Genomic DNA, 27,031 nt, shown 5'->3' with positions numbered 1-27,031 from the left:
AAAAGAATTTAAGTTAAAAAGAAAGAACTTGCATTTATATAGTGGCTTTTGTGACCTCTGGACATCCCAAAGCACTTTACAGCCAATGAAGTACTTTTTGAAGTATAGTCACTGTTGTAATGCAGGGAACGTGGCAGCCACTTTGCACACAGCAAGGTCCCACAAACAGCAATGAAATAAATGACCAGATAATCTGTTTTTTAGTGATGTTCGTTGAGGGTTAAATGTTGGCCAAGACTCCCCTGCTCTACTTCAAAAAGTGCCATGGAATCTTTTACATCCACTTGAGAGGGCAGATGGGGCCTCGGTTTAATATCTCATCCAAAGGACGGCATCTCCGACAGTGCAGCATTACCTCAGTACTGAAGTGTCAGCCTTGATTATATGCTCAAGTTTCTGGAGTGGGGCTTGACCCCATGACCTTCTGACTCAGAGGGGGAGTGCCACCACTGAGTTGCGGCTGACAATAACTATATTAATCACTGGCATGTCTAGATCTTTTTACTGCCAAAAATCACACAAAACCAATCATGTTGTATGCTTGGACTTTATGACCGTAGCAAGATTCTAGTTTACAGTGGGTTTACAGAACAGAGCTCTTTTGAAAGATGGTTCTGTATTGTCGGGTTGTTGCTTTTCTGTAAATTAAACCCCCGTTACTTTACCAACAGGACATGATGTAGAATCGGCTCTGGTCACTTAGCGAGGTTACGAGGAACTGCTGTGGAGAGTGCTTTTGCTGTTTCAAAAAGCTGCTGACTGAAGATGCTTTTTCACTGCTGTCATTTGATTCTCTGACTAAAGCTACTCTAATATGGGCTAACGCCATGAGTAGATAACATGATTAATAAAATATGAATTAGAGGATTATCCCATGCCATTAGGAAATAAGATCCAATGGGGGTAATTTTCAACTTCATCCCCTGGGAGGTAACCTGGCGGAGCAGATCACCCGTTCGTTATTGAACTTGCCCAATTTGCATTGCCATTGATTACAGTGCAAATGGAAATCGGGCGGGTTATATAAACAGCAGGCCATCCACTCTGCCAGTTTATCACCCAAGTGGTGAAGATGAAAATCTACACCAAATTCTTTAGACAACAATATTTTATTGAGTGTTTTCTCCGGGGGAATTCATGTAACTACATCCTAATGTGCACTCATTAAAATAAATAATTAGCTATCATTTGTGTCCTGAGTGCTATTCAACTCAGTGTTACAAATCTATTTTAAAATGTTTATGTCTGTCTAATTACACCCAAAGGAACTACAAAGAATATAACATGCAACTTCATAGGCAGTGTGTTTATATTAATCTGAATAAACTATGTTGTTTTAAAAATTCATGCTGGTTGTTTTTGTGCGTGTACAATGAAATCAAATCTAAAGCATTTGCTGACAGACAGATATTTCTAGCATTGAATTCATGGATGGCTTACCCATGTGCAGGTTTCCAGTTATAGCAAGGACACGAGATGGGCAGCTGCAAACTAGAGAAGGCAACTGATATACAAGAAGCCTGGAGCTTGGCATGCTGAAAACAGCAAAGCAGCTTTGATGACAGCTGAAGAAGAAGAAAATAATGAGCTGCCACCAAGCAACAGTTAAAGATCAGGGAACGTGCCCTTCTGCTCAGTGTGGATGATAGATCAATATATTGAAACTGGGAAGTAACACTTGATTCGTAAAAATGAAATAGAAACATAACTGAGTAGATTTGTGAGTGAATTTATGTTCTGTAGTATATGAAATCTCAGAAATGCGCCTTTTTAAATTAATTAATTCATAATTCTATGATATTCAAAAACATAAGTTACAAAATACAGGAGTAGATTAATTATACAAAGCTGCTTCTCTGCTTGTAAAATAAGGTGGCGCATAACAGAAAGGAGCTGACGCACATGGGAAGATGACCCTGTACCACTAAGCCCTGAGTTCCTTCAAACAGGCCAAATTGGCAATCACTGGCATGAAGTACAATGCACTTACACTCACTGCCCCCAGGAAAATACTCAAACACTATACAATGTCACATAGTATATTTTGGCGTGAACAGTATTTGAAAGGGTATCATGAGGCCGTGTTCTTATCATTTTATAGGTGTTTGTTAAGAAGCAGTTGCTGCTTTCAAAGCCTCCCAAAAGGCCAGCACTTCTCAACAACCTGCATCAGTCATGCCACCTGTTGCAAGCACCAGAGCAGGTACATCCACCCCAGGGGATGTAGATATTCAGTCTGATGTGGGTGCATTGGGTGACACATAGCGTAAGAGTGAGTAGGAGCAGATGATGGTTGTGGTGATGGCAGAAGGGGGAAAAGAACCTGCTGCCCAGAGGACCTTCTTCAGTCATAGAGCTGTGACTTGGACCTCAAAGGGCCTGCATTTAAAAGAAGGATGCCATCTGAGAACCAACATTGCTTCTAGCCATTAGAGGATGTGCCAAGCATCCTCCAAGTGGGGAGAAGTACAGCTGTGCAGGAAGCTGCATTATTGGGGGACTGGATGAAGAGAACCATTATTCAAGGTGTCACAGCCCCTGTTGTTGCCCAGATGTCTGCTCCCACACAGAAGATGTGCCCAGCAGCAGGGACATGACTAGCTAGCTATCAGGATAATGCCATATATGACCCCTCCAGCACCCCACCCCAAATGACAGAAGGTATGGCAGAATGTAGGTTGGATCAGGCAGCCACACTGATGTGGACTTGGTGGAATAATTTGTAAGGATACCTCATAGCTCAGTATGAGGAATCAAAGGGCCATTTCAATCCCCAAAGGTCTCCACTGACAGCCAGCAGCCAGCCACCTCCCTCGCTTATACCTGCCCCTGTGAGAGCACCTAAGAGCTCAAGATTAGGATACAGAGCACACAAAACATAAATGAAAGGGTTGTACAACAGAGTGAAAAGAAACTCTGAACACACAGGCACTGAACACTTGCAGTGCAATATTTCCATAACATTTTGTCCAGGGAACCTCTTGGTGCTGTTGCAGATAGAATTATAGAATGATACAGCACAGAAACAAGCCATTCAGCCCATCGTGCCTGTACGGGCTTTTTGAAAAAGCTATCCAATTATCCAATCAGTCCCATTCCCTTGCTCTTGCTCTGCAAATTTTTCCCCTTTAAGTATTTATCCAATTCGTTTTTGGAAGTTATTATTGAATCTGCTGCCACCACCCTTTCAGGCAGTGCATTCCAGATCATAACAACTCGCTGTGTAAAAAAATTCCTCCTCATCTGCCTCTGGTTCTTTTTGTTAATTACCTTAAATCTGTGTGCTCTGGTTAGCGACCCTTCTGCCACTGGAAACAGTTTCTCCTTATTTACACCATCAAAACCCATCATGATTTTGAACACCTTTATTAAATCTCCCCTTAATCTTCTCTGCTCTAAGGAGAATAACCCCAGCTTCTCCAATCCCTCCACATAACTGACGTCCCTCATCCCTGGTACCATTCTAGTAAATCTCCTCCGTAACCTCTCTAAGGCCTTGACATCCTTCCTAAAGTGTGGTACCCACAATTGGACACAATACTCCAGTGATTTATAAAGGTTCAGCGTGACTTCCTTGCTTTTGTTCTCTAGGCCTCTGTTTATAAAGCCAAGCATCCCGTATGCCTTTTGAACAGTCTTCTCAACTTGATCTGCCACCATCAAATATTTGTGTACGTACGCCCTCAGGTCTGTCTGATCCTGCACCCCCTTTAAAATTGTACCATTTACTTTCTATTGCCTCTCCTCATTCTTCCTAATAAAAAGCCTCATTTCATTTTATTAAGGTGCCTTTCTTCATGTTGTACCAGTTAAAACATGAAATAGGTTCAAAGCAATTTTAGCAATAATTTACATTGACCTGCCAAACATCACTATTCTCTGTAGCTTCCAGTTAGATGCAGTGGCACACCTCCGAGGATGGAAGTTAGTACTTTAGGAGACATTTTACAGATCCCTACTTCTTTAAGAATCTTCCTGTTTAATGAAGTCTTGGTTATATATTGCTTACAGTGAGGTTCCCTGGGATGCTTGAAACAAAGATTCAGTTTGCATGTTTCCTCCACATTCTGTTCTGCAAAACTAGGCAAAATCCATCCAAAATAGCCTAAATAAAAAAGCCTGCGCTGCTTTAATATCTACATTACTGATGCAGATTACCTTTTACGTCTGGTCTGCATAGGGAGAATTAACTTTGGGCAGAATAGATGGAAGATGCACGGGGGATGCCTGTTAAATTAAGCTCACATGCAGAATGGGCGGGAATGGATTACTTGGGCATACGGCCAAAGTAGAAGATTGAAATGGGATGCTTCCAGTGGGGAACGAATGAAAGCAATGACATTCCAATTTCCCATTCCCCACATGCCCGAATCCAGCCAGTAGAATGGATAACCCCATTTGAAAAATTTACCCTACAAACATTTAACAAGCATGGCTTAAGATTGTTTTTACTCAGTGCTGTTGGATAAGAATTAAAAATATGTAATACCAGCCAAAGTTAGCACACTGTTAGAGCACCGGTCCTGTTTTAATGGCCCCGATATTAATGGGGAGGGTGGGGGGAGCACGGTAGCACATGGAAAATCCAGGTAGGCTGGGGACTTGGAGGCCTCGTTGATCTTAACGGCAGGGCCTCATTTAAATAACATGCTGCAGTCTCATGCCCGGCCAGACTGACAGCCTGGGTTACTCATCCAGATATTATACAGGTCATTACCTCAAATCAGGATCAATGCACATTGAAAACCACGTGTGATCTTATATAATTCAATAGGTTTGTTAGAGCATGGCTAACATGTACAAATAATTTAACATTTGCCCTGGATTTCAGCAGGCAGGTTTATTTTTGTCCACTGAACTTCAGGCAGATTAAAAAAAACACGCAAACCCTGAGCTATCAAATCTTGATTTGTGAGGCACAGCTGTCCTCTATAAGCTGACAGCCACTGCTCATGTGGTGTGTGAAGAGACGTCTTAGAAATCTGGCCCATATTACGTTAAAAAAACTGTGGAAACACAGATAGTCTAATCCAGTAAAAGTTAGGCACCCTGAAAGAAATCACTCTTACTAACTGCTGCTCGACTCTACCTGAGGTGACAAAAAACTCTTTAGTTTGCATTGAAATGGAGCAATAGATCCTGAACATTGGAAATCTAAATCAGTATTAACTTCTATGTGAAACTTCTATGTTATATTAATCTCTGGATTAGTTCAATTCTACCTAAAAGGAAAGAAAAATACCAGATACAAACAATGAGAGGTAAGGCTACATTTTAAATGTCTGATCTACTATATTTGTATAAGTAAACATTGGGAAATGGTCATTTAGAATTTGTCTCTTGTACTTTTTGATGCAGCTTCTGAAGTTACTATTGTACATAAAATATTGGGCTAGAGTTTTCTGGAGTAGAGCATCTCGCGGCATGCCGTGTTAGTTACATTTTATCCCTCAACCTTCAGCTCAAAATTTTTTTGCACGGTGAATTGCTGGAAGTGCAAGCTGATAATGGTGTGGCAAGGGCAGTGGGGCATCTGGGACTTTGGTGAACGATGGGACCAACAGTCTGTCTCCTTAACCAATGAGATTTATGGGTTGAGAAAGAAACAACGGAGAAGGAAATAGGATGAATTAGAGTTAAAATCAGGTACAGAAGGTGAAATAATGAGAGGGAAAGAACAATTTGATTGAGAGAGAGAGAAAAAAAAGAGACAGAAAGGAAAAGTAAGAAAAAAATTTTAAATTAAAAATTTTAAACATCTCTAACAACAATTTACTACCTGTAGGAATGAGTCTCCACGGTTTCAATTGTTCCCTTTCTGGGCCGGAGAGGTTGAGTGGCATCGCAGGAACATAAATCTCATCATTAAAAAGCTGTTAAGTACTAGCTCTAACTTTCAGCAGCGAGTTTAATTGGTAATTAATATGCAAATGGAGCAATTTCACGAAACTCACGGGGAGGTTGAAGGTGAGCTGCTGTTTTCGTGAGGTTAACGGCGGAATGACACAAATCGTCCAGCAATTTATGGCAATTCGCAACTCATGGCGTATCTCTTCCTCGCCACAAATTGCTGGACGATGTACACACTAATAACGGTGTGCACGTTAAACTTGCCATTATTTTGCCAGCAATTTCTGGCCCAACAATTTGTGCATCTAAATAAAGGCGTAACTCTTTCAGGGCCGTATCAACAATTCTGCAGCAAAATCAACAAATGTACTAAAATATCATCCTTTTCTTTAATTCCAATATTATGAATTAAGGAATGTACTATCGTTATGTACTTCTATGCACTTCTCTAAGAAATATTCAACACTAGACAATTTACTACTTTTAGATCTTATATAATAGAAAATATTATAGTTTGAAAGCTGAAACACTCTTTCAATAGTCAGAGGGTTAAATACTATATGCTCGTGGTAAATTAAATAAAAAATATTTAAGGAAAAGAAATGCAGAGAAAGAAAAAGACAACATAATCTGTGGCCGGTGGTAAAACTAAGCAAGGAAGTCAAATAAGAGATGCAGGGATCGAATTTACTCTTTTCGCCTGAAAAATGGCTTAAACAAGTCAACTTTTAGTGCGCAGGATCAGGAAAAAGTGATTTTTCAGCAGAATTCTTTTTTTGAAATAGGAAGCAGTACAACACACCACAATAATGCTGGCGAGTCATTTGTTAATGAACTAATGAGACTCTTTTAAGGTAGTCAACAACAACTTGCATTTATATAGCACCTTTAATGTAAAAAAATAGTCCCAAAGCATTTTACAGGGTAGAAAAGAAGCAGCACCAAGCATTTCTGGGAGGATTAGGAGAGATGATTCAAAGCTTCGCCAAACAGAGGGTTTTGAGAACCTTCTGTCACTAAGGAAAATTGTTCAAATATAGTGTCAAAGGACGGTTAGATTCAGTGATGACGCCCTCCAGGGAAGAGAAGGGGGGGCTGGTACTGGACATAGATCTTGCGTAGCCACTGGCTCTGCTGTGTCACTTAGTGAATCATGCGTGGAGAGGGCGCAGACCTGAAGGATCAATAAAAGGTGCGGAGAGAGCAGACCTGAAGGATCAATAAAAGGCACGGAGAGAGGGGACCTGAGGGATCAATAAAAGGCGTGGAGAAAGAGGGGACCTGAGGGATCAATAAAAGGCGTGGAGAGAGAGGGGACCTGAGGGATCAATAAAAGGTGTGGAGAGAGAGGGGACCTGAGGGATCAATAAAAGGTGTGGAGAGAGAGGGGACCTGAGGGATCAATAAAAGGTGTGGAGAGAGAGGGGACCTGAGGGATCAATAAAAGGCGTGGAGAGAGAGGGGACCTGAGGGATCAATAAAAGGTGTGGAGAGAGAGGGGACCTGAGGGATCAATAAAAGGCGTGGAGAGGGGACCTGAGGGATCAATAAAAGGCGCAGAGAGAGTAGATCCGAAGGATCAATAAAAGGCACGGTGGGAGTAGATCCGAAGGATCAATAAAAAGCACGGAGAGAGTAGATCCGAAGGTGAAATCAAAAAAATCCATAAGAGTCAAGAAAAAGACAAAAAATGATGTCACAGAGGAGCACCAAGGATAATTCAGTGTAAGTATTTAGTGTTTTTAGTGGTTATTGTATTTAGTGGTTAATGTCTTTAATGGTGGTTAGTATTTTTAGTGGTTAGTCTGTTAGTGTTAGTTAAGAAGCCTAAAAACTAAAGTTTTAAAAAGAGCGGGAATCTAATTTGAAGTGGATAAATTAATTCATTTTAAAAGAAAACAAAAATAAACCAAGTCAATTAATTACATAAAAACTTTGATTAATTAAATATATAAAACAAGGTTAGATAGAGATGGCAGGGCAGGTGGTGTGTTGTAACTGCAGCATGTGGGAGTTTATGGAGACCAGTGAGATCTCAAGCAACCACATCTGCAGTAAGTGTCTGCAACTCGAGGAACTTTGGCTCAGAGTTGTTGAGCTGGAGTCTGAGCTGCAGACATTGTGATGCATCAGGGAGGGGGAGGAGTTATCTGGATACTTTGATCCAGGAGGTAGTAGTTCAGATTTGGTCAATGGTCAGGGACAGGAGGATGTGACTGCGACTCAGACAGGTATGGGAACCCAGGATACAGTGATGGAGGAGCCTCAGCCTTTGACCTTGTCCAACAAGTACGAGGTACTTGCTACCTGAGTGGATGAGAACAAAGACTGCAGGGAGGATGGCAATTTGACCACAGCACTGTAGTACAGGAGGCCATTCAAGTGGGGGGAGTAAAAAGGAATGTGGTAGAGGTAGGGGATAGTATAGTCAGGGGGATAGACACTGTTCTCTGCACTCGCAACCGGGAGTCCCGAAGGCTGTGTTGCTTGGCTGGTGCCAGGATTAAGGATATCGCTTTGCAGCTGGAGAAGAACTTGGAGTACGAGGGGAAGGATCCAGTTGCGTGGTCTACATAGGAACCAACGGTATAAGTAGAACTAGGAATGAGGTTCTGCTGAGGGAGTTTGAGGAGCTAGGGGCCAAATTAATAAGCAGAACCTCAAAGGTAATAATCTTGGGATTACTACCTGACCCACGCGCAAATTGGCATAGGGACAAACAGATCAGAGAGTTAAATGCGTGGCTCAAAGAGTGGTGTGGGAGACAGGGGTTTCGATTCATGGGGCACTGACACCAGTACTGGGAAAAGAGGGAGCTGTTCCGTTGGGACTGGCTCCATTTAAACTGGGCTGGGACCGGTGTCCTGGTGAATTGAATAACTAGAGCAGTAGATAGGGCTTTAAACTAAAAGGGGAGGGAGGTAGGGTTCACTAAAGAGAAAAGTTAAGGCTGTAAAGCAGTCCAGAGATTTGGGTAATTCTAAGCAGAGTGTGTCAGGAAGGGACGGAGGCGGGGTGGGGGTGGGGGAAATTGGATAGGATCTATTATTGGGCACGGGTAGCACGATCCACTATTACCCAGCGCCCAATGGCCCCTGTGCAGGCAGGACGAGACTTTCGTGAGGCCTGAGGACTTACCTTCAAGAAGTGTTCCGAATCAGCATTGACATGAGGATTCAATGCAATTCGCACTTTCAACCAATAGGGGGAGCCCCAATCTCTTAAAGGCAAGCTGTCTCTTAAAAATCTCTTAAAGGTAGCTGGTACCTGTCACTTGCTGAAAATAAGAGTCTGCTGTCTGCACGGAGTCTGAATGGAGATCAGACATTGCACATGCAAAACACAGATGCAGCTCTCGTCCCTATGTTTACAAACTGACGAGTTATGTTAAAATATTGAATAAAGGTTGTGCACTACTAAATCCCACATCCTCCAATCTGCATGCCAGACTTCACCAATCTGCTGATCTGAGTTTGTATCAGGCCTGCGAGAGTGCGTGCACCAAGGTTCTCTGCTGATGCACTAGAGGCCTTGGTGCAAGAGGTGGACAGAAGGAGGGACATCCTATATCCGGGGTTGGGGGTGGGGGGGGAGAGGCCCTCCAGACATATACCCAAAAGAGAGTGGGAGGCAGTGGGGGATGAAGTCAATGCCAGGCGCACAGCATCATGAACATGGATGCAGTGTGGGAAGAAGTTCAATGCATAAGTGGTCAAGGTGAGAGAGGTCAACTGTCAAGTGGCGTCGCCTAACAACTACACCACTAGCCGCATGCACTGCTCCACGCACTACATCCCCATCACCCACACACCAACAAACTCTTTCCATCTGTACTCAACTCTTCCAATCAGATGCTTCCTCTCACCCTTACACATTACCACTGTTGCAAGCTGCAACTCACAGGCCACACACACTGGCAGCTATTCAATCATGACAGGCACATCACCCAGACACACGTCCCGCTTTCTTGCAGGAAAAGGTGGCGCATACCAGGAGGCAGCAAGTGGCAGTGGCATTTAGCTCCTCGAGCCTGATCCGCCATTCAGTGAGATCATGGTGGACCTGTGACCTAACTCCATATACCTGCCATAGCCCCATATCCCTTAATACCCTTGGCTCACAGAAATCTATCAATCTCAGATTTAGAATTCACAATTGAGCCAGCATCAACTGCCGTTTGCAAAAGAGCGTTCCAAACTTCTCCCTCCCTTTGCGTGTAGAAGCATTTCCTAACTTCACTCCTGCGTGTCCTGGCCCTAAATGTTAGGCTATATAACCTAGTCCTAGTATTCAAGTATAGGAGACCTCCAAAAACTGTTACAAATGTCTCTGCAGCCAGAAGCAATAATCCAGCCACTAACCTGTAAATCCTGCATGGTCCCTTTAAATAGTGCTGGTGGGGTTCCTCCAGCCACTCTAAGACACATTCAAATCATTGCGGTTAAGACTGTGTATTCCGTTGGTGTCTATCACTTTAAATCAGCGTTGCACGCTGATTGTATCCATTTTCTCCTTACTTTACATGCTTCCGACGTTCGGTATTTGCGCATGCACTAACTCCTATACCAAGATGGCGCTCGGCGCACACCACGCTGGAAAGGTGCATGCGCAGCCAAGATGCCATCTTGGATGTTGGAAAGGCTGCGTAGCGGCAAAACAACTGTCGCTATATGGCCCAATTTAGTGCCCAGAGAGTTTAATGGTAATAATGCATCAGTGAATAGGGTCAAATCAAGGAAAAATAGTAAAAAGATAAAATTAAAGGCGCTTTATCTGAATGCACAAAGCATTCAGAACAAGATCGAACGAATTAATGGCACAAATAGAGATACATGGATTTGATCTAGGAGCCATTATTGAGACGTGGTTGCAAGGTGACCAAGGCTGGAACTAAATATTCCAGGGTACCTGACTTTTTGAAAAGACAGACAAAATGGAAAAGGAGGCAGGGTAAAGAATTCTTCATTAAGATGGAAAGTGAAGTAGTCCAATCCAAAACTAGGGTCCTAAATCTAAACAAAGGAAACTACGAAGGTATGAGAAGTGAGTTGGCTATGATAGATTGGGAAGCTTCATTAAAAGGCAATGTGGATAGGCAATGGTTAACATTTAAGGAACGAATGCATGAATTGCAACAATTATACATTCCTTCTGGCGCAAAAACACAAAGGAAAAGCAGCCCAGCCATGGCTAACAAAAGAAATTAAGGATAGTATTAGATCCAAAGAGGAGTCATATATAGTTGCCAGAAAATGTACCAAGCCTGAGGATTGGGAGCTTTTTAGAATTCAGCAAAAAAGGACCAAGAGATTGATTAAGAGAGGAAAAGTAGAGTATGAGAGTAAACTTGCAAGGAACATAAAAGTGGACTGTAAAAGCTTCTACAAGTATATAAAAAGAAAAAGATTAGTGAAGACAAATATAGGTCCCTTACAGTCAGAAACGGGAGAATTTATAATGGGGAACAGGGAAACGGCAGAGCAATTAAATAAATACTTTGGTTCAGTCTTCACGGAAGAGGACACAAATAACTTCCCAGAAATGCTAGGGAACCAAAGGACTAGTGAGAAGGAGGAATTAAAGTAAATTAGTATTAGTAAAAAAATAGTGCTGGAGGAATTAATGGGTCTGAAAGCCATTAAATCCCCAGGGCCTGATGATCTGCAACCCAGAGTACTAAAAGAGGTAGCCATGGAAATAGTGAATGCATTAGTTGTCATCTTCCAAAATTCTATAGATTATGGAACAGTTCCTGCAGATTGGAGGGTGGCAAATGTAACCCCACTATTTAAAAAAGGAGGGAGAGAGAAAACAGGGAACTACAGACCTGTTAGCCTAACATCAGTAGTAGGGAAAATGCTAGAGTCTATTATAAAGGATATGATAACAGGGCATTTAGAAAATATCAACGGGATTAGACAAAGTCAACATGGATTTATGAAAGGGAAATCATGTTTGATAAACCTACTGGAGTTTTTGAGGATGTAACTGGTAGAATAGATAAGGGAGAACCAGTGGATGTGGTTTATTTGGATTTTCAGAAGGCCTTTGATAAAGTCCCACATTAGAGGTTAGTGTGCAAAATTAAAGCACATGGGATTGGGGGTAATACACTGGCATGGATTGAAAATTGGATAAAAAAACAGGAAACAGAGAGTAGGAATAAATGGTTCTTTTTTGGGGGCAGGTGGTGACTAGTGGGGTACCACGGTGATCCAGTGTTTGGGCCCCAGCTATTCACAATATATATCAATGATTTGGATGAGGGAACCAAATGTAATATTTCCAAGTTTGCTGACGACACAAAACTAGGTGAGATCGTGAGTTGTGAGGAGGATGCAAAGAGACTTCAAGGCGATTTAGCCAAGTTGAGTGAGTGGGCGAATACATGGCAGATGCAGTATAATATGGATAAATTTGAAGTTATCCACTTCGGAAGGAAAAACAGGAAGGCAGAGTATTATTTAAATGGCAATAGATTGGAGAATGTTGATGTACAAAGGGACCTGGGTGTCCTTGTACACCAGTCACTGAAAGCAAATATGCAGGTGCAGCAAGCAGTTAGGAAGGCAAATGGTATGTTGGCCTTCATTGCAAGAGGATTTGAGTACAGGAGCAAGGATGTCTTACTGCAGTTATACAGGGCCTTGGTGAGACCACACCTGGAGTATTGTGTGCAGTTTTGGTCTCCTTACCTAAGAAAGGATATACTTGCCATAGAGGGAGTGCAGCGAAGGTTCACCAGACTGATTCCTGGGATGGCAGGACTGTCGTACGAGAGATTGGATCGACTTGGCCTGTATTCACTCGAGTTTAGAAGAATGAGAGGGGATCTCATTGAAACATATAAAATTCTGACAGGGCTAGACAGACTGGATGCAGGGAGGATGTTTCCCCTGGCTGGGGGGGGGGCGGGTCCAGAACAAGGGGTCACAGTCTCAGGATACGGGGTAGGACATTTAGGACTGAGATGAGGAGAAATTTCTTCACTCAGAGGGTGGTGAACCTATGGATTTCTGTACCACAGAAGGCTGTGGAGGCCAAGTCACTGAATATATTTAAGATTTCTAGACACAAAAAGCATCAAGGAGTATGGGGGGAGAGCGGGAATATGGTATTGAGATAGAGGATCAGCCATGATCATAATGAATGGCAGAGCAGGCTCGAAGGGCTGAATGGCCTGCTCCTGCTCCTATTTTCTGTGTTTCTATGGTAGCCCTGATAATAAAGGATGATATCAAGACAGTTGTGAGAAAGGATCTTGGCTCAGAAGATCAGTAAGTAGAATCAGTATGGGTGGAGATAAGAAATAACAAGGGGCAGAAAACTTTGGTGCAAGTAGTTTATAGGCCCCCTAACAGTAGTTATAGTGTTAGACAGAGTATTAATCAAGAAATAAGAGGAGCTTGTAACAAAGATAATGCAATAATCATGGGGGACTTTAATCTTCATATAGGCTGGGCAAATCAAATTGGCAAAAGTAGTTTGGAGGATGAGTTCATGGAATGCATTCGAGACAGTTTCCTAGAAAAATACGTCATGGAACCAACCAGGGAACAGGTTATTTTAGATCTGGTCTTATGTAATGAGCAAGGGTTAATTAGTAATCTCATAGTAAGGGATCCTCTGGGGAAGAGTGATCACAATATTATAGAATTTCATATTGAGTTCAAGAGTGACATACTTAAGTCCAAAACTAGAGTCTTAAACTTAAATAAAGCCAATTACATAGGTATGAGGGACAAATTGGCTAAGGTTGATTGGGAAATTAGATTAAAAGATATGACGGTAGATAAACAATGGTGAACATTTAAAGAAATATTTCATAATTCTCAACGAATATAAGGATTGGGAGAGTTTTAGAAACCAGCAAAGGATGACCAAAAAATTAATAAAGAGGGAGAAAATAGAATACGAGAGTAAATTAGCAAGAAATATAAAAACAGATTGTTAGAGCTTCTACAAGTGTGTAAAAAGGAAGAGATTAGCGAAAATAAACGTGGGTTCCTTACAAGCTGAGACAGGAGAAACTATAATGGGGAATAAGGAAATGGCAGAGATGTTAAACAAATATTTTATATCTTCATAGCAGAAGACACAAAAAAAAATCAGAAATAGTGGGAAACCAAGGGTCTAATGAGAGGGAGGAACTTAAAATAATTAATATTGGTAAAAAAAAAGTACTGGAGAAATTAATGGGACTAAAAACCAATAAATCCCCTGGACCTGATGGCCTACATCCCAAGGTTTTAAAAGAGGTGGCAGAGATAGTGGGTCTTCCAAAGTTCCCTAGATTCTGAACAGTCCCAGTGGATTGGAAGGTAGCAAATGTAACACTGCTATTCAAGAAAGCAGGGAGAGAGAAAACAGGGATCTATAGGCCTGTTAGCCTGACATTAGTGGTCAGAAAAATGCTGGAATCCGTTATTAAGGACATGATAACAGGGCACTTAGAAAATCATAATATGATTAGACAGTGTCAACATGGTTTAATGAAAGGGAAATCATGTTTGATAAATCTATTAGCCTTTTTTGAGGATGTAACTAGGGTAGATAAAGGGGAACCAGTCGATGTAGTATATTTGGATTTTCAAAAGGCATTTGATAAGGTGCCACTCGAAAGGTTGTTACACAGGATACGGGCTCATGGGCTGGGGGCAATATATTAGCATGGATAGAGGATTGGTTAACAGATAGGAAATGGAGAGTAGGAATAAATGGGTCATTTTCAGGTTGGCAGGCTGTTACTAGTGGGGTGCCGCAAGAATCAGTGCTGGGGCCTCAGCTATTTATAATCTATATTAATGACTTAGATGAAGGGACCGAGTTGAGTGTAATGCATCCAAGTTTGCTGACGACACAAAGCTAGGTGGGAAAGTAAGCTGTGAGGAGGACACAAAGAGTTTGCAAAGGGATATAAACAGATTAGGTGAGTGGGCAAGAAGGTGGCAGATGGAGTATAATGTGGGGAAATGTGTGGTTATTCACTTTGATAGGAAGAATAGAAAAACAGAATATTTTTTAAAGGGTGAGTAACTATTAAATGTTGGTGTTCAGAGGGATTTGGGTGTCCTTGTACATGAAACACAGAAAATTAACATGCAGATACAGCAAGCAATTAGGAAGGCAAATGATATGATGGCCTATACTGAAAGGGGGTTGGGGAACAAGAGTAAGGAAGTCTTGCTGCAATTGTACAGGGCCTTGGTGAGACCACACCCGGAATACTGTGTACAGTTTTGGTCTCCTCACCTAAGGTAGGATATAGTTGCCTTAGAGGCGGTGCAACAAAGGTTCACAAGATTTATTCCTGGGATGAGAGGGTTGACCTATGATGAGAGATTGAATAGAATGGGCCTATATTCTCTGGAGTTTAGAAGGATGAGTGGTGATCTCACTGAAACATATAAGATTCTGAGAGGCCTTGACAGGGTAGATGCTGAGCGGTTGTTTCCCCTGGCTGAAGCGTCTAGAACTAGAGGGCATAGTTGCAGGATAAGGGATTGGCCATTTAAGACTGAGATGAGAAGGAATTTCTTCACTCAGAGGGTTGTGAATCTTTGGAATTCTCTACCCCACAAGGCTGTTGAGTATATTCAAGGCTAAGATAGATAGAGTTTTGGACTCTAGGGGAATCAAGGGATATGAGGATCGGGCAGGAAAGTGGAGTTGAGGTTGAAGATCAGCCACGATCTTACTGAATGGTGGAGCAGGCTCGAGCGGCTATATGGCCTACTCCTGCTCCTATTTCTTATGTTCTTATGTTCTTAGATAGGTGTCAAATGAAGGATGATGCATGACCATGAACTGTATGTGAATTGGAATTCATGCACCTCACACTGCAGGATAGTATGGCAATAATTTAGTATGTTTGTCATCAGCTAGGAGGTTGGTGGGATGACAAAGCTTTGCCTGCCCAATACAAAAAAAAACCTGCAAGGATGCAGAGAATGCTATGGAGATTTCAGTGGCAGTAAAAAGGCACTGCAGGAGTACCTCACTTGAATGCTACCATTGATGCTTTTTAATTGTTAAGGTCCATATTCCATGGCAGAAAAGTGTGTGGCTTCAACTTTTTTTAGGATAGAATTGGGACAACCACAATGCAGATATGTGCTCAACTAAATCAGTGCCTATATGAGGAGATAGCCCTTAGCAAGAATATGCATGATGTAGTTCAAGTGAGTGGCTGGTTCTCATGCCTCTGCACCAGTGACGGGAAACATTGAAAGCATGTGGACTTAACATCCTTGGGTGCAGTTGCAAAGCCCGCTGGGTTACTAGCACAGGGAGGTAGCTAGCCATCATGTTCTCAAGAAGCAGACGAACCCTAGTGCACCACACAATAACTTGTGTGCTTCTGTTACATATACTACTAACTGAAAGAGGAGGGGAGACCATCCAGCTTACTTACTCCTTCGATTAGTGGTACACATAGGAGAAGCACACAAATTATTGAATGGTGCACTATTTTACAAAGAAAAAAGGATAGCACAATAACACATCATATTGAACAAATGTACACCAGCTACATTACTGCATTAATTAAAGAAAACAGGAGACCTTTACACATTGAAGTCAGAAATCACAAGGCATCTCAGACTACTCCCACGTACCTGTGTACAACCAAGATACGGTGAAACATAACCAGAATTTTGGGAGACGGCTAAGTGAGCGCTCTTTTTGCTTTAAAATAGTGCGTGAATTGGGGGGAGGGTGTTAAAGGGATGGGATAACTTAAAGCACAGAGAAAATACAAGTAAATAAATTCATAACTATGATGATTGTATTTAAGGCAACACAGTAAATTTATCAACCTTAGTAATAACAATTGCACATTTTATCAAACTCTAATTTTATAGTAAAAGTATAAAATAAAAGGGTACATTTTGTGAGGCCCTGTGCTTCAGATGATCCTCGCTGACAACTAATGCCTAGCAGATAAATGTGGATGTGCTGTCCACAGTTTTCTGTCCATTGAAGTTAATGGATGGAAAATTGCAGGCAGTTTGCCAACAATTATCTGATTATGTGCTGACTGCGTGCAAGACCCTTATTGGTAAGGGATCTAGTCTTAACATAGCCTTGTGTGTAAGGGTCTAATAAAAAAGAGCCTGGACTCCAAAACCTATTAAGTGTTCTCCTAATCACACATGTTTTTTTCATTTGTTCCATGTTAACCGAATTAGGAGCCACTATATTATATTTGAGTTTGTAAAATTTGCACTGTATATTTGTCATTTCTTTCCCATCCTTAATGATCTTCTGCATGAGCAATCTGTTTCAGTGTAGGTCATTTTAACCTAAGCCAACCGGCAAGAAACAGACTGGAGCAGATTGGCCGTTCGATTTTACATTTCAGGGTTAGGTTAAAATTACCCCCAGTATTACAGTGGGTTTTCCTTATTAGATTGTCCCTAATTGCATCATGTCTGTTTACATGGAAAACAGGTGAAAATTTGGGCCATAATTTGCTGGAAACTTGCGCCATAGTAAATTCGCCACAGGCCGATCAGAGAGCACAATGGTCTAATTTATGGCGTTAGTTGCCAATGTTGCCATTACAGCAAATTCCGGGCCATTATTGTGCCGTTCCAATTAAAAATATTGTCATATACAATCAGTGCAATTAACTCAACAGGTAATTGAATTTATAGCTGTCCATTTACATTGGATACAGGTGAAATCGCTTTGGGAATTCTTGGTTTCTTATTAGCACACTCAGCTATTGGATGTCCAGAAAGATGTCTATGCAACATTACTCTGAAGGAAGTGAGCTGCACAGGTAATGGACTGTCAGAGATTCCAAAAGGTGTACCTCCTGACACAGAAATTCTATACTTACAGAACAACCATATTCACACAATATCAAATGCAGCATTTACTGATATGTCTCAGCTGCAAATTTTAGACTTGTCAAATAACATTATTTCAAGTTTATCATCAAATACATTTGATGGACTGCATAATCTTCTCAACCTGAATCTTGCAAATAACTCCATTCACTATATGGACAACAAAATCCTTCATTCAACCCAAAATCTCAAACAACTGGATTTATCATTTAATAATCTTACAAGTTTGCCTGAGGGCTTGTTCAAGAACCAAAGGAATCTGACCTGGCTTGCTATGCATCAAAACCAACTTCATCAAATGGACAGGGCCCTTTTGGATTCACTGTCAAACCTACAGGTATTATTGTTCCAGAAAAACCATTGGAAATGCGACTGTCATGTGACTGGACTGAAACTCTGGCTAGAGAGCTTTCTATACAAAGGTTAGTAGACAAATATGATTTTACCATTTCAGTAATAATCAGTGCTGTCAGTCTTCAAAACCAGATAGAATATTACAAAATTAAACAGAATCAAAACTAAATAACAGGGCCTTGAAATTACACTATTGAATACCAACATACAAATGCTAAATGCGTTTGTCTAAAATTCTTCTCTTCAATACTTTAGTTGAAATGTTAACTAATTTATTTTAAGCTGGTTAATGCCTCTGCTTAAATTTCATATGAACCACTTTAAGCACCCCGGCATGTCCTTTCAGGACCAGGGGGTTTTATTTCCTTTATTTGGTACCAATGCCATTCAAATATCTTCAGATCCTTAAAGGGACCACTGGAGGCTGCTCACAAAATGGGCCCAGTAAAATGAAGATAGACAAATCTCCAGGACCCGAAATAGATGACGAAATTGCAAATCCATTAGTCCTAATTTTCCAAAGATCTCTAAATTTGGGAATTATGTTTTTAGATTAGAAAATTGCAAATGTCGTTCCATTATTTAAGAAGGGAGGGAGAAACTAGAAAACTACAAACCTGTCAGTTTAACATCAGTTGTGTGGAAATTACTGGAACTGACTAATCTACTTGAATTTTTTAAGGTCATCACTGGCACTGTGGATAGGGGAGTGTCTATGGATGTTGTCTATATGGACTTTCAGAAGGCATTTGATGAGGTTCCACACAAGAGATTATTAGCAAAAATGAAAGCCCTTGGAATTGGAGCTAACCTTGGGGGCATGGTTTGTAATTGGTTGGAAGGTAGGAGACAGAGAGCAGGGATAAAGGGAATGTTCTCTGATTGGTGTGATGCGACAAGTACTGTTCCCCAGAGATCTGAACTGGGACCTCAGCTTTTCACCATACAAACATATATATGAGAGAGACAGAGAGAGAGTTGCATGTCCAAGTTTACAGATGACATTAAGTTAGTTGGCACAGTAAGTTGCATAGATGGGAGTAGAAAGTTATAAAGGGGCACAGACAAACTAAGTGAGTAGGCAAAACTGTGGCAAATGGAGTTCAATGTTGGGAAGTGTGAGGTCATCTACTTTGGATCTTAGAAAGAAAAATCGGAATATTTCTTAATGGTGAGACTAGGAGCTGTGGAGGAGCAAAGGAATTTAGGTTTCCATGTGCACAAATCACTAAACGCTAATGCACTGGTACAAAAAACAATCAAAAAAGTTAGTGGAATGGTAGCCTTTATCTCAAGGTGCTTGGAAGTGATGGTTCAGTTGTACAGACCCTAGATCAGACACCATCTGGTGTACTGCGGAACAGGCTTGAGGGGCTTAATGATCTACTCTTGCTCCTATTCATTTTTTTTTTGGTGGGGCCAAAAGGAGCAGGATTATTCCTCCTGGACCCACAAAAAAACACTGGCCCACTACTGGCCTGCCTGACCCCCCCCCCCCCCCCCCGCTACGCTCCACATTGAGCCGACTGAATTCTTGTCTTCACAGAGCTGGTGAGCTGCAGCAAGGCATCCACTGCATCCAAAGCTCGCTGGTGGAATGCAAATGAGACCTCAAAATGGCTCGGGCCTCGTGCTGGCAAGCGCGGGCAAGGGGTTACGCGCTCCGCATGCCACATCCCTGTTCTCCGCTGACAGCTAAAATTGGACCTTATGTTTCCTAAGTTGGATGTTTGTTGGTGAAACCATTGGCAAAATATCAGTTAAACTCATTAACCCAGGGTACAGATGATCCATTTAATGCAGGTCATGTTGCATACTTAATGGCCCTGTAAACCCATGCCCAGATCAGAGCTAGGATCAATTACCTTTTCAGTGCAGCATTTTGGGGCCTTTAGAAGGCCCATAATGAAACCAAGACCTGCTCTCAGGCCTAAGGAGGACTTACTAGATGGAATTGCAGGGTAGCCCAGTAACGTTCCAGACACGCCCCGAAAGCTGAGTTTTGATGGAAGACTCAACCAATCCTCCCCCCATCACACCAGAATTTGGGTCGGTTTTTAGAAAAGGCAGAAACCCAGCAGATCCGGGTTCTGTGCATAAAGCAGTCCCGTGTGAGCAATTTACCCTCTTTATGTCTTCCCTGGTCCTTGGAATTTCAGGCTCTTGTGCATTTTTTGTGATCTTATTTTGTGCAAACTGTACTTTTCTTTTGACACTGCCCATAGCAGGTGATGGAAGATAGGTTGCTTGATTAAGGATGCACTCTTGGTGGATAAATCAGTGGCATTTCCTGATTGTGGGAATCTGAATCTTGCCCTTGATATCAGGGAACTCTAAATCAAAAAATCATAGAATCATTGAATGGTTACAGCAGAGAAAGAGGCCATTCGGCCCATTGAGCACGTGCCAGCTCTTTGTAAGAGCAATCCAGTTAGTCCCATTCTCCAGCTCTTTCCCTGTACCCCTGCAGATTTTCCCATCAAGTATTTATCCAATTCCTTTTTGAAAGCCACAACTGAATCTGCTTCCATCACCCTTTCAGGCAGCGCATTCCAGATCATAACTACTCACTGCGTAAAAAAGTTTTTCCCCATGTCACCTTTGGTTTTTTTGCCAATCACCTTAAATCTGTGTCCTCTGGTTCTCAACCCTTCTGCCAATGGGAACAATTTCTCTCTATCTACTCTGTCTAGACCCGTCATGATTTTGAATACCTCTATCAAATCTCCTCTCAACCTTCTCTGTTTCAAGGAGAACAACCCCAACTTCTCCAGTCTATTCACGTAACTGAAGTCCCTAATCCCTGGAATCATTCTAGTCAATCTCTTCTGCACCCTTTCTAAGGCCTTCACATCTTTCCTAACGTCCGGTGCCCAGAACTGGACACAATACTTCAGTTGTGACTGAACCAGTATTTTATAAGGTTCATCGTGACGTCCTTGCTTTTGTACTCTATGCCTCTATTTATAAAGCACAGGATCCCTTATGCTTTATCAACCACTTTCTCAACCTACCTTATCACCTTCAATGATTTGTGCACATATACCCCCAGATCTCTCTGTTCTTGTATCCCTTTTAGAATTGTGCCCTTTAGTTTATATTGCCTGTCCTCATTCTTCCTACCAAAATGTATCACTTTGCATTTTTCTGCATTAAATTTCATCTGCCACGTGTCCGCCCATGCCACCAGCCTGTCTATATCCTCCTCACTGTCCACTACACTTGCAAATTTTGAAATTGTGCCCTGTACACCCAAGTCCAAGTCATTAATATATATCAAGAAAAGCTGTGGTCCTAGTACCGACCCCTGGGGAACACCACTGTACACCTCCCTCCAGTCCGAAAAACAGCCGTTCACCACTACTCGCTGTTTCCTGTCACTTCGCCAATTCTGTATCCATGCTGTTACTGCCCCTTTTATTCCATGAGCTTCAATCTTGATGACAAGCTTATTATGCGGCACTTTATCAAACACCTTTTGAAAGTCCATATACACCACATCAACTGCATTGCCCTCATTGACCCTCTGTGTTATCTCATCAAAAAACTCTATCAAGTTAGTTAAACACGATTTGCCTTTAACAAATCCGTGCTAGCTTTCCCTAATCAATCCACACTTATCCAAGTGACTGCGAATTCTGTCCCAGATTATAGTTTCTAAAAGTTTCCCCACCACCGAGGTTAAACTGACTGGACTGTAGTTGCTGGGTTTATCCTTACACCCTTTTTTGAACATTTGCAATTCTCCAGTCCTCTGACATCACCCCTGTATCTAAGACTGTTTGGAAGATTATGGCCAGTACCTCCACAATTTCCACCCTTATTTCCCTCAGCAACCTAGGATGCACCCCATCTGGACCGGGGGTGACTTATCTACTTTAAGAACAGCTAACCTTTCTAGTACCTCCTCTTCTATCAATTTTTAGCCCATCCAGGATCTCAATTGCATCTTCCTTTACTGACATTCTGGCAGCATCTTCTTCCTTGGTAAAGACAGATGCAAAGTATTCATTTAATACCTCAGCCGTGCCCTCTGCCTCTATGAGTAGATCTCCTTTTTGGTCCCTAATCGGCCCCACCCCTCCTCTTACTACCCGTTCACTGCTTGTGTATCATTTCATCTTTTGTATAATTTCATCTGCTATGTGCCTGCCCATTCCACCAGCCCAAGTATGTCCTCTTGAAGTATATTACTATTCTCCTCACTGTTTACTGCACTAGCAAGTTTTTTGTCATCTGCAAATTTTGAAATTGTGCCCTATACACCCAAGTCCAAGTCATTAATATATATCAAGAAAAGCAGTGGTCCTAGTACCAACCCCTGGGGAACACCACTGTATATCTCCAGACCTTTCAGGAATGAGATTAGAAAACATTTCTACACACAAAGGGTGGTAGAAGTTTGGAACTCTCTTCTGCAAACGGCAATTGATACTAGCTCAATTGCTAAATTTAAATCTGAGATAGCTTTTTGGCAATCAAAGGTATTAAGGGATAGGGGCCAAAGGCGGGTATATGGAGTTAGATCACAGATCAGCCATGATCTTATCATATGGCGGAGCAGGCATGAGGGGCTGAGTGGCCTACCCCTGTTCCTATGTTCCTATGTCCCTCCAGTCCAAAAAACAACTGTTCACCACTACTCTTTGTTTCCTGTCACTTAGCCAATTTTGTATTCATGCTGCCCCTCTTATTCCATGGGTTTCAATTTTGTTGACAAGCCTATTATGTGGCACTTTATCAAACGCCTTTTGTAAGTCCATATACACATCAACCGCATTGCCCTCATCAACCCTCTCTGTTACCTCATCAAAAAACTCAATCAAGTTAGTTAAACACGATTTGCCTTTAACAAATCCGTGCTGGCTTTCCTTTATTAATTCACACTTGTTCAAGTGACTATTAATTTTGTCCCGGATTATCGTTTCTAAAAGCTTCACGATAATTACAGATGAATCCGTCCATCCAGAAGTGTCCTACCGTTCCCACCCCCCCTCCCCCCCTAACAGTACCTAATTGTTTCTCAAATGCATTCAGGGTTTTTGCCTTCACCACTCTATCTGGAAGTCCATTTCAAGTGCTATCACTCTCTCTATCAAGAAGCACCTCCTGATATCAGTCCTAAAGTTATCTTTTACTAATTTGAACCCATCTCTTCCCGTCTTATTCCCACAATTTAATTTAAAGTAACATTCTGGATTTACAATTTCTATATCATTTTATATTTTATATAGCTCTATAAGATCACCTCTCAGACACCTCCTTTCCAGGTTGAAAAGCCTGAGTTGCTCCAGTCTTTCCTCATATTCCAGATCCCTGACTCCAGGACCAGCTTTGCGTTCCTTCTCTGCACTGCCTCCAGTGCTTAAATGTCTCCCTTGTGTCATAACTGGACACAGTACTCAAGGTGTGGTTTGACCGGAGCACTGAACAGTTTGATCATGACTTCCATGAACTTCCCAGGTTTGCTTTTTCATCTAGATTGGGGCAGGAGCATGGGAGAATCAGAGCTTAACGTTGCTTGCCTTGTGGCTGACACTTTTCATGATCAATTGACGTTTGTATTAGTGAAACATGCATCATTGGTAGTTTCAGCCATGGAGTTTAAGTTTCCAATCAGCAGAGCTATAACTGTAACTAATGTTTTTGTAAGGGTCAAGAGGCTTGTTTTCAGCTTGTTAGGTACTAACTTGTAATAATATTTGGACTATTGTGATTGGTTCAATACTATTCATTAAATTTCTTTGTTATCAGGATGCAGGTGATACTGGCAAGACCACATTGATTGCCCATCCCTTGCTGCTCAGAATACAACTGAGTGGCTGGCTAAGCCTTTTCATAGGGCATTAAGAGTCAATTACACAGTGTGGAATAGAGACATGTGTAGGCGAGTAAGGGAATGAAACAGTTGAGTATTTACAATCTAGTCATCCTTTTCTTTGCCAGATTTATTCAATTCAATTCCACAACTTGACATAGTGGGATTTAAAAACACAACCTCTGGGTTGCTAATCCAGTACTGTGACACTACACTGCCATAACTGTATACTATACTTCTCAAAAAGTGGGTATCTGTGGGTAAACTTCATCATCTCTACATGTTCATAAATTCCTAGCATTGTATAACTATTGGATCTGTTAGAGACCCAGGATTACAACACTTGTAAACTCACCCCCACCCCCAACTTGGATGAATTTTGAGTATCTGTTTATGTCAGGAATTGGTAATTTTGATTTATTAGAGCATATTCTTGAGCAGTGGTGCATGAAAAAGGCAGCGAGGCTCGACCTAAGCCCTTCTTCTCATGAATCCTAGGTTTGAAAAAACAGTATGTGATAGGTAAGACTTCACAAATCACTACATATTCAATTGGCTAACTCTGAATTCTTTTAAGATCATGATTTAACATTTTCAGAATATAAAACCTTATTACAACAAAACGTCTCAGTGTGCAAACATCTAAAGAATCAACAAGCGTTCCTTAATCTGTAATCTTATTGGCTGGTGTCCACTTATTATGAAACTGCTCAGAAGTAAATCCAAAAAAATGAGAAACAGGAAAAAAAGGGAAGGGACTTGGAATTCCTTTATTTGGCATAATTGCTCTTTAAATGTCAACAGGCATCCTTCCAGATGTAATAATTGTGTAGCTCATATGAAAATGAATTTGCTCTGTGTATTTTTAAAAAACTTTAAATCATTAACAAATTCCATGCTATGACTCATTCTGTTTTATATAGGAGGCCAGATTGATGAGATACTGTGTACAGAACCAGAAGATTTAAGGAGAAAAGACCTTATGAAAATTCCTCATGAATTATTCCAGCCATGTTCCTCTGTTAAGCACAAATCATCTCATGCTGACTCTGACCACAAAAGTTCCACTACACAAAACCTGCATGACAAAAATGAAAATGACAACAAAGCAGACTGCAATCCAAAGGCCAAGCAACGACCTGGCAGTTTACGTCATGCTATTGCCACAGTTGTGATAACGGGAGTCATCTGTGGCATTGTTTGCCTGATGATGTTGGCAGCAGCAATTTATGGCTGTTCTTATGCAGCTGTTATGGCTAAATATCACAGGGAACTAAAGAAACTGGAACATCTGGGTCCAGAGGTTGAACAGGGAAGTGCTGAAGAGAAGGAGCCGTTGGACAGTTCACTGGCATGAATTTCAATTTCCTGCCTCACTTTTCAAATATCATGACAAAATGTTAGAATCAAACATGTCATAAATGGTGACAATCTATGATCAACATATCTTTCATAAGTGAGCAGATATCTAACATCTGAGACCGTTTAAATTTGTTAGAGCACTTTGGACCTTCAGAATTTTGCATGTAAATCATTTATTGTGTATATTAGTTTAGTTTGATTTTAAAGTGTCAACACAATTATGAATACGTTGAAGAATCAACACACAAGGGAAATAGAGAAGACATGATGATTGAAGACATCACAAAGGAATGCCATGCATTCCAGGATATATTGCAAGAAGGATCTTTTGTCTTTTTCATTTGAACATTAATTATAAAATATGGTTTATTCTAGATCTATATTAGTCTAATATACAAGATGTGACTGGGAACATATTGGTATTCTTTACTGAAGATACATTTTAGCAATTTATTTTGTATTAGGTTTTTGGGCTAAAATTATTCAATTCAGGTAAGCCGCAAAGACTATGGCCTTGAAATTATGCAGTGGAATAGTAGTGTGCCAATGGTTAATGCATCCACATGAAATTCATTTGTCCCTTATTTTAACAAAGACATTCACTTGTTTAAAATAAAATAAACAAAAAAATCATGAGTGTACTAAGTGCTCATAAGCTATTATAGCACATTGTAATTTCAAAGCCAAAGTCACTAGAACTTTAAACTACTTCAGAATAAACTGAAAATGTTTTCACATTAATATGACCAATAACTGTACCTCTCCATTGTTTTTAAATGGGAAAAGAAGCTAATGATTATCAAGATTTCTGCTAGAATTCAGTATCAAATTTTAATTATTAAAACAATAAATCAAAAGGTAGATAAGAATGTAAAACTAATGATTTAAAATATATGATTTGTGAATAGCATCCTCTGTAATCAGTAACAAACACATTTGAAGGGCCTACAAATTAAAGGGCTGACAACATTATGTACATCTGTTTTAGCTTCTTCAATTACATCAATGTGTTAACAAAGGTGCTGTGCCCCAAGACATAAAATGGAATTTATAAAGCTTTTCAAAGTCCTTAGTATGTTTTGTATGTTATTTTTACTTTTCTTAGTTTTATATGATGTTTACTGTAAAAATAATTCTCAGCAGATTTTGCCATGTGCCAATAATGGTTTCTAAACAGATGATGCTTGTGAACCAGAGTAAATGAACCAGAAGAACATCTGTGGAGCATGTTCATAAAGTGCCCAGTTAGGCAGTATCATGGGCCACACATGTCATTGTGTTTGATGAACATACCTCCATTTGCAAATTGTTTTATTGTGTTTAAATAAATTACATTTAGATTATGTTTGTTACACATACCTTTTTTAAAAAAAGTATGAGTGAAAACCTTCCAACAGAAACATGTACCAACCAAATACTTTTAAAAGCTTTATACTTTAACTTGAAAGGGGGTGAAATTGGGCCATTTAGTGCCATTTTGTAGGCGCAACGTGGACACCTAAGCCCCGAAAATGGCGTCTGAGATGTGTGCACACACCCAACAGGGAGTGCGCAGGATGCCATCTTGGTAAAGGGATTTGCCAGCGCACCTAACAACTGCCAGCAGCATGTAGAGTAGGGAGATGATGATGCGAATCAATATGCAACGCTGATTTGAAGCAACTGGTGAAATTTTGGAACTCCACACTCCAGCCAACACTCTGTTTTAACCTCGCACAGCTGAACATGACTTAAACGGCATGAAGGACCACCCCACCAGCGCTATTTAAAGGGATCATGAAGTACTTACAGG

General features: G+C 41.0%; 2 protein-coding genes across 2 annotated transcripts in view; one reads left to right on the top strand and one right to left on the bottom strand.

Annotated features, from left to right (window-relative positions):
* cacna2d3a (calcium channel, voltage-dependent, alpha 2/delta subunit 3a) overlaps window positions 1-27,031 on the bottom strand; it is a 633,142-nt gene that overhangs the window by 97,007 nt on the left and 509,104 nt on the right. The window lies entirely within an intron of this gene.
* On the top strand, window positions 4,945-26,215 carry LOC137334181 (leucine-rich repeat and transmembrane domain-containing protein 1). Its single transcript, XM_067998743.1, has 3 exons — window positions 4,945-5,261; window positions 17,531-18,127; window positions 24,801-26,215. Exons 1-3 carry the CDS (start codon window positions 5,255-5,257, stop codon window positions 25,232-25,234), a joined length of 1,038 nt encoding a protein of 345 aa, XP_067854844.1. The 5' UTR covers window positions 4,945-5,254; the 3' UTR covers window positions 25,235-26,215.

This window comes from Heptranchias perlo, chromosome 17 (genome assembly GCF_035084215.1).
Source record: "Heptranchias perlo isolate sHepPer1 chromosome 17, sHepPer1.hap1, whole genome shotgun sequence".
NCBI classification, from domain to species: Eukaryota; Metazoa; Chordata; class Chondrichthyes; order Hexanchiformes; family Hexanchidae; genus Heptranchias; species Heptranchias perlo.
The sequence above is the reverse complement of the archived record's forward strand: the minus strand, read 5'-3'. Positions and strand labels throughout refer to the sequence as shown.

Coding starts and splice junctions, on each gene's coding strand:
- LOC137334181 (XM_067998743.1), top strand. Junction 18,128..24,800: donor AGAGAGCTTTCTATACAAAG/GTTAGTAGACAA, acceptor TGTTTTATATAG/GAGGCCAGATTGATGAGATA.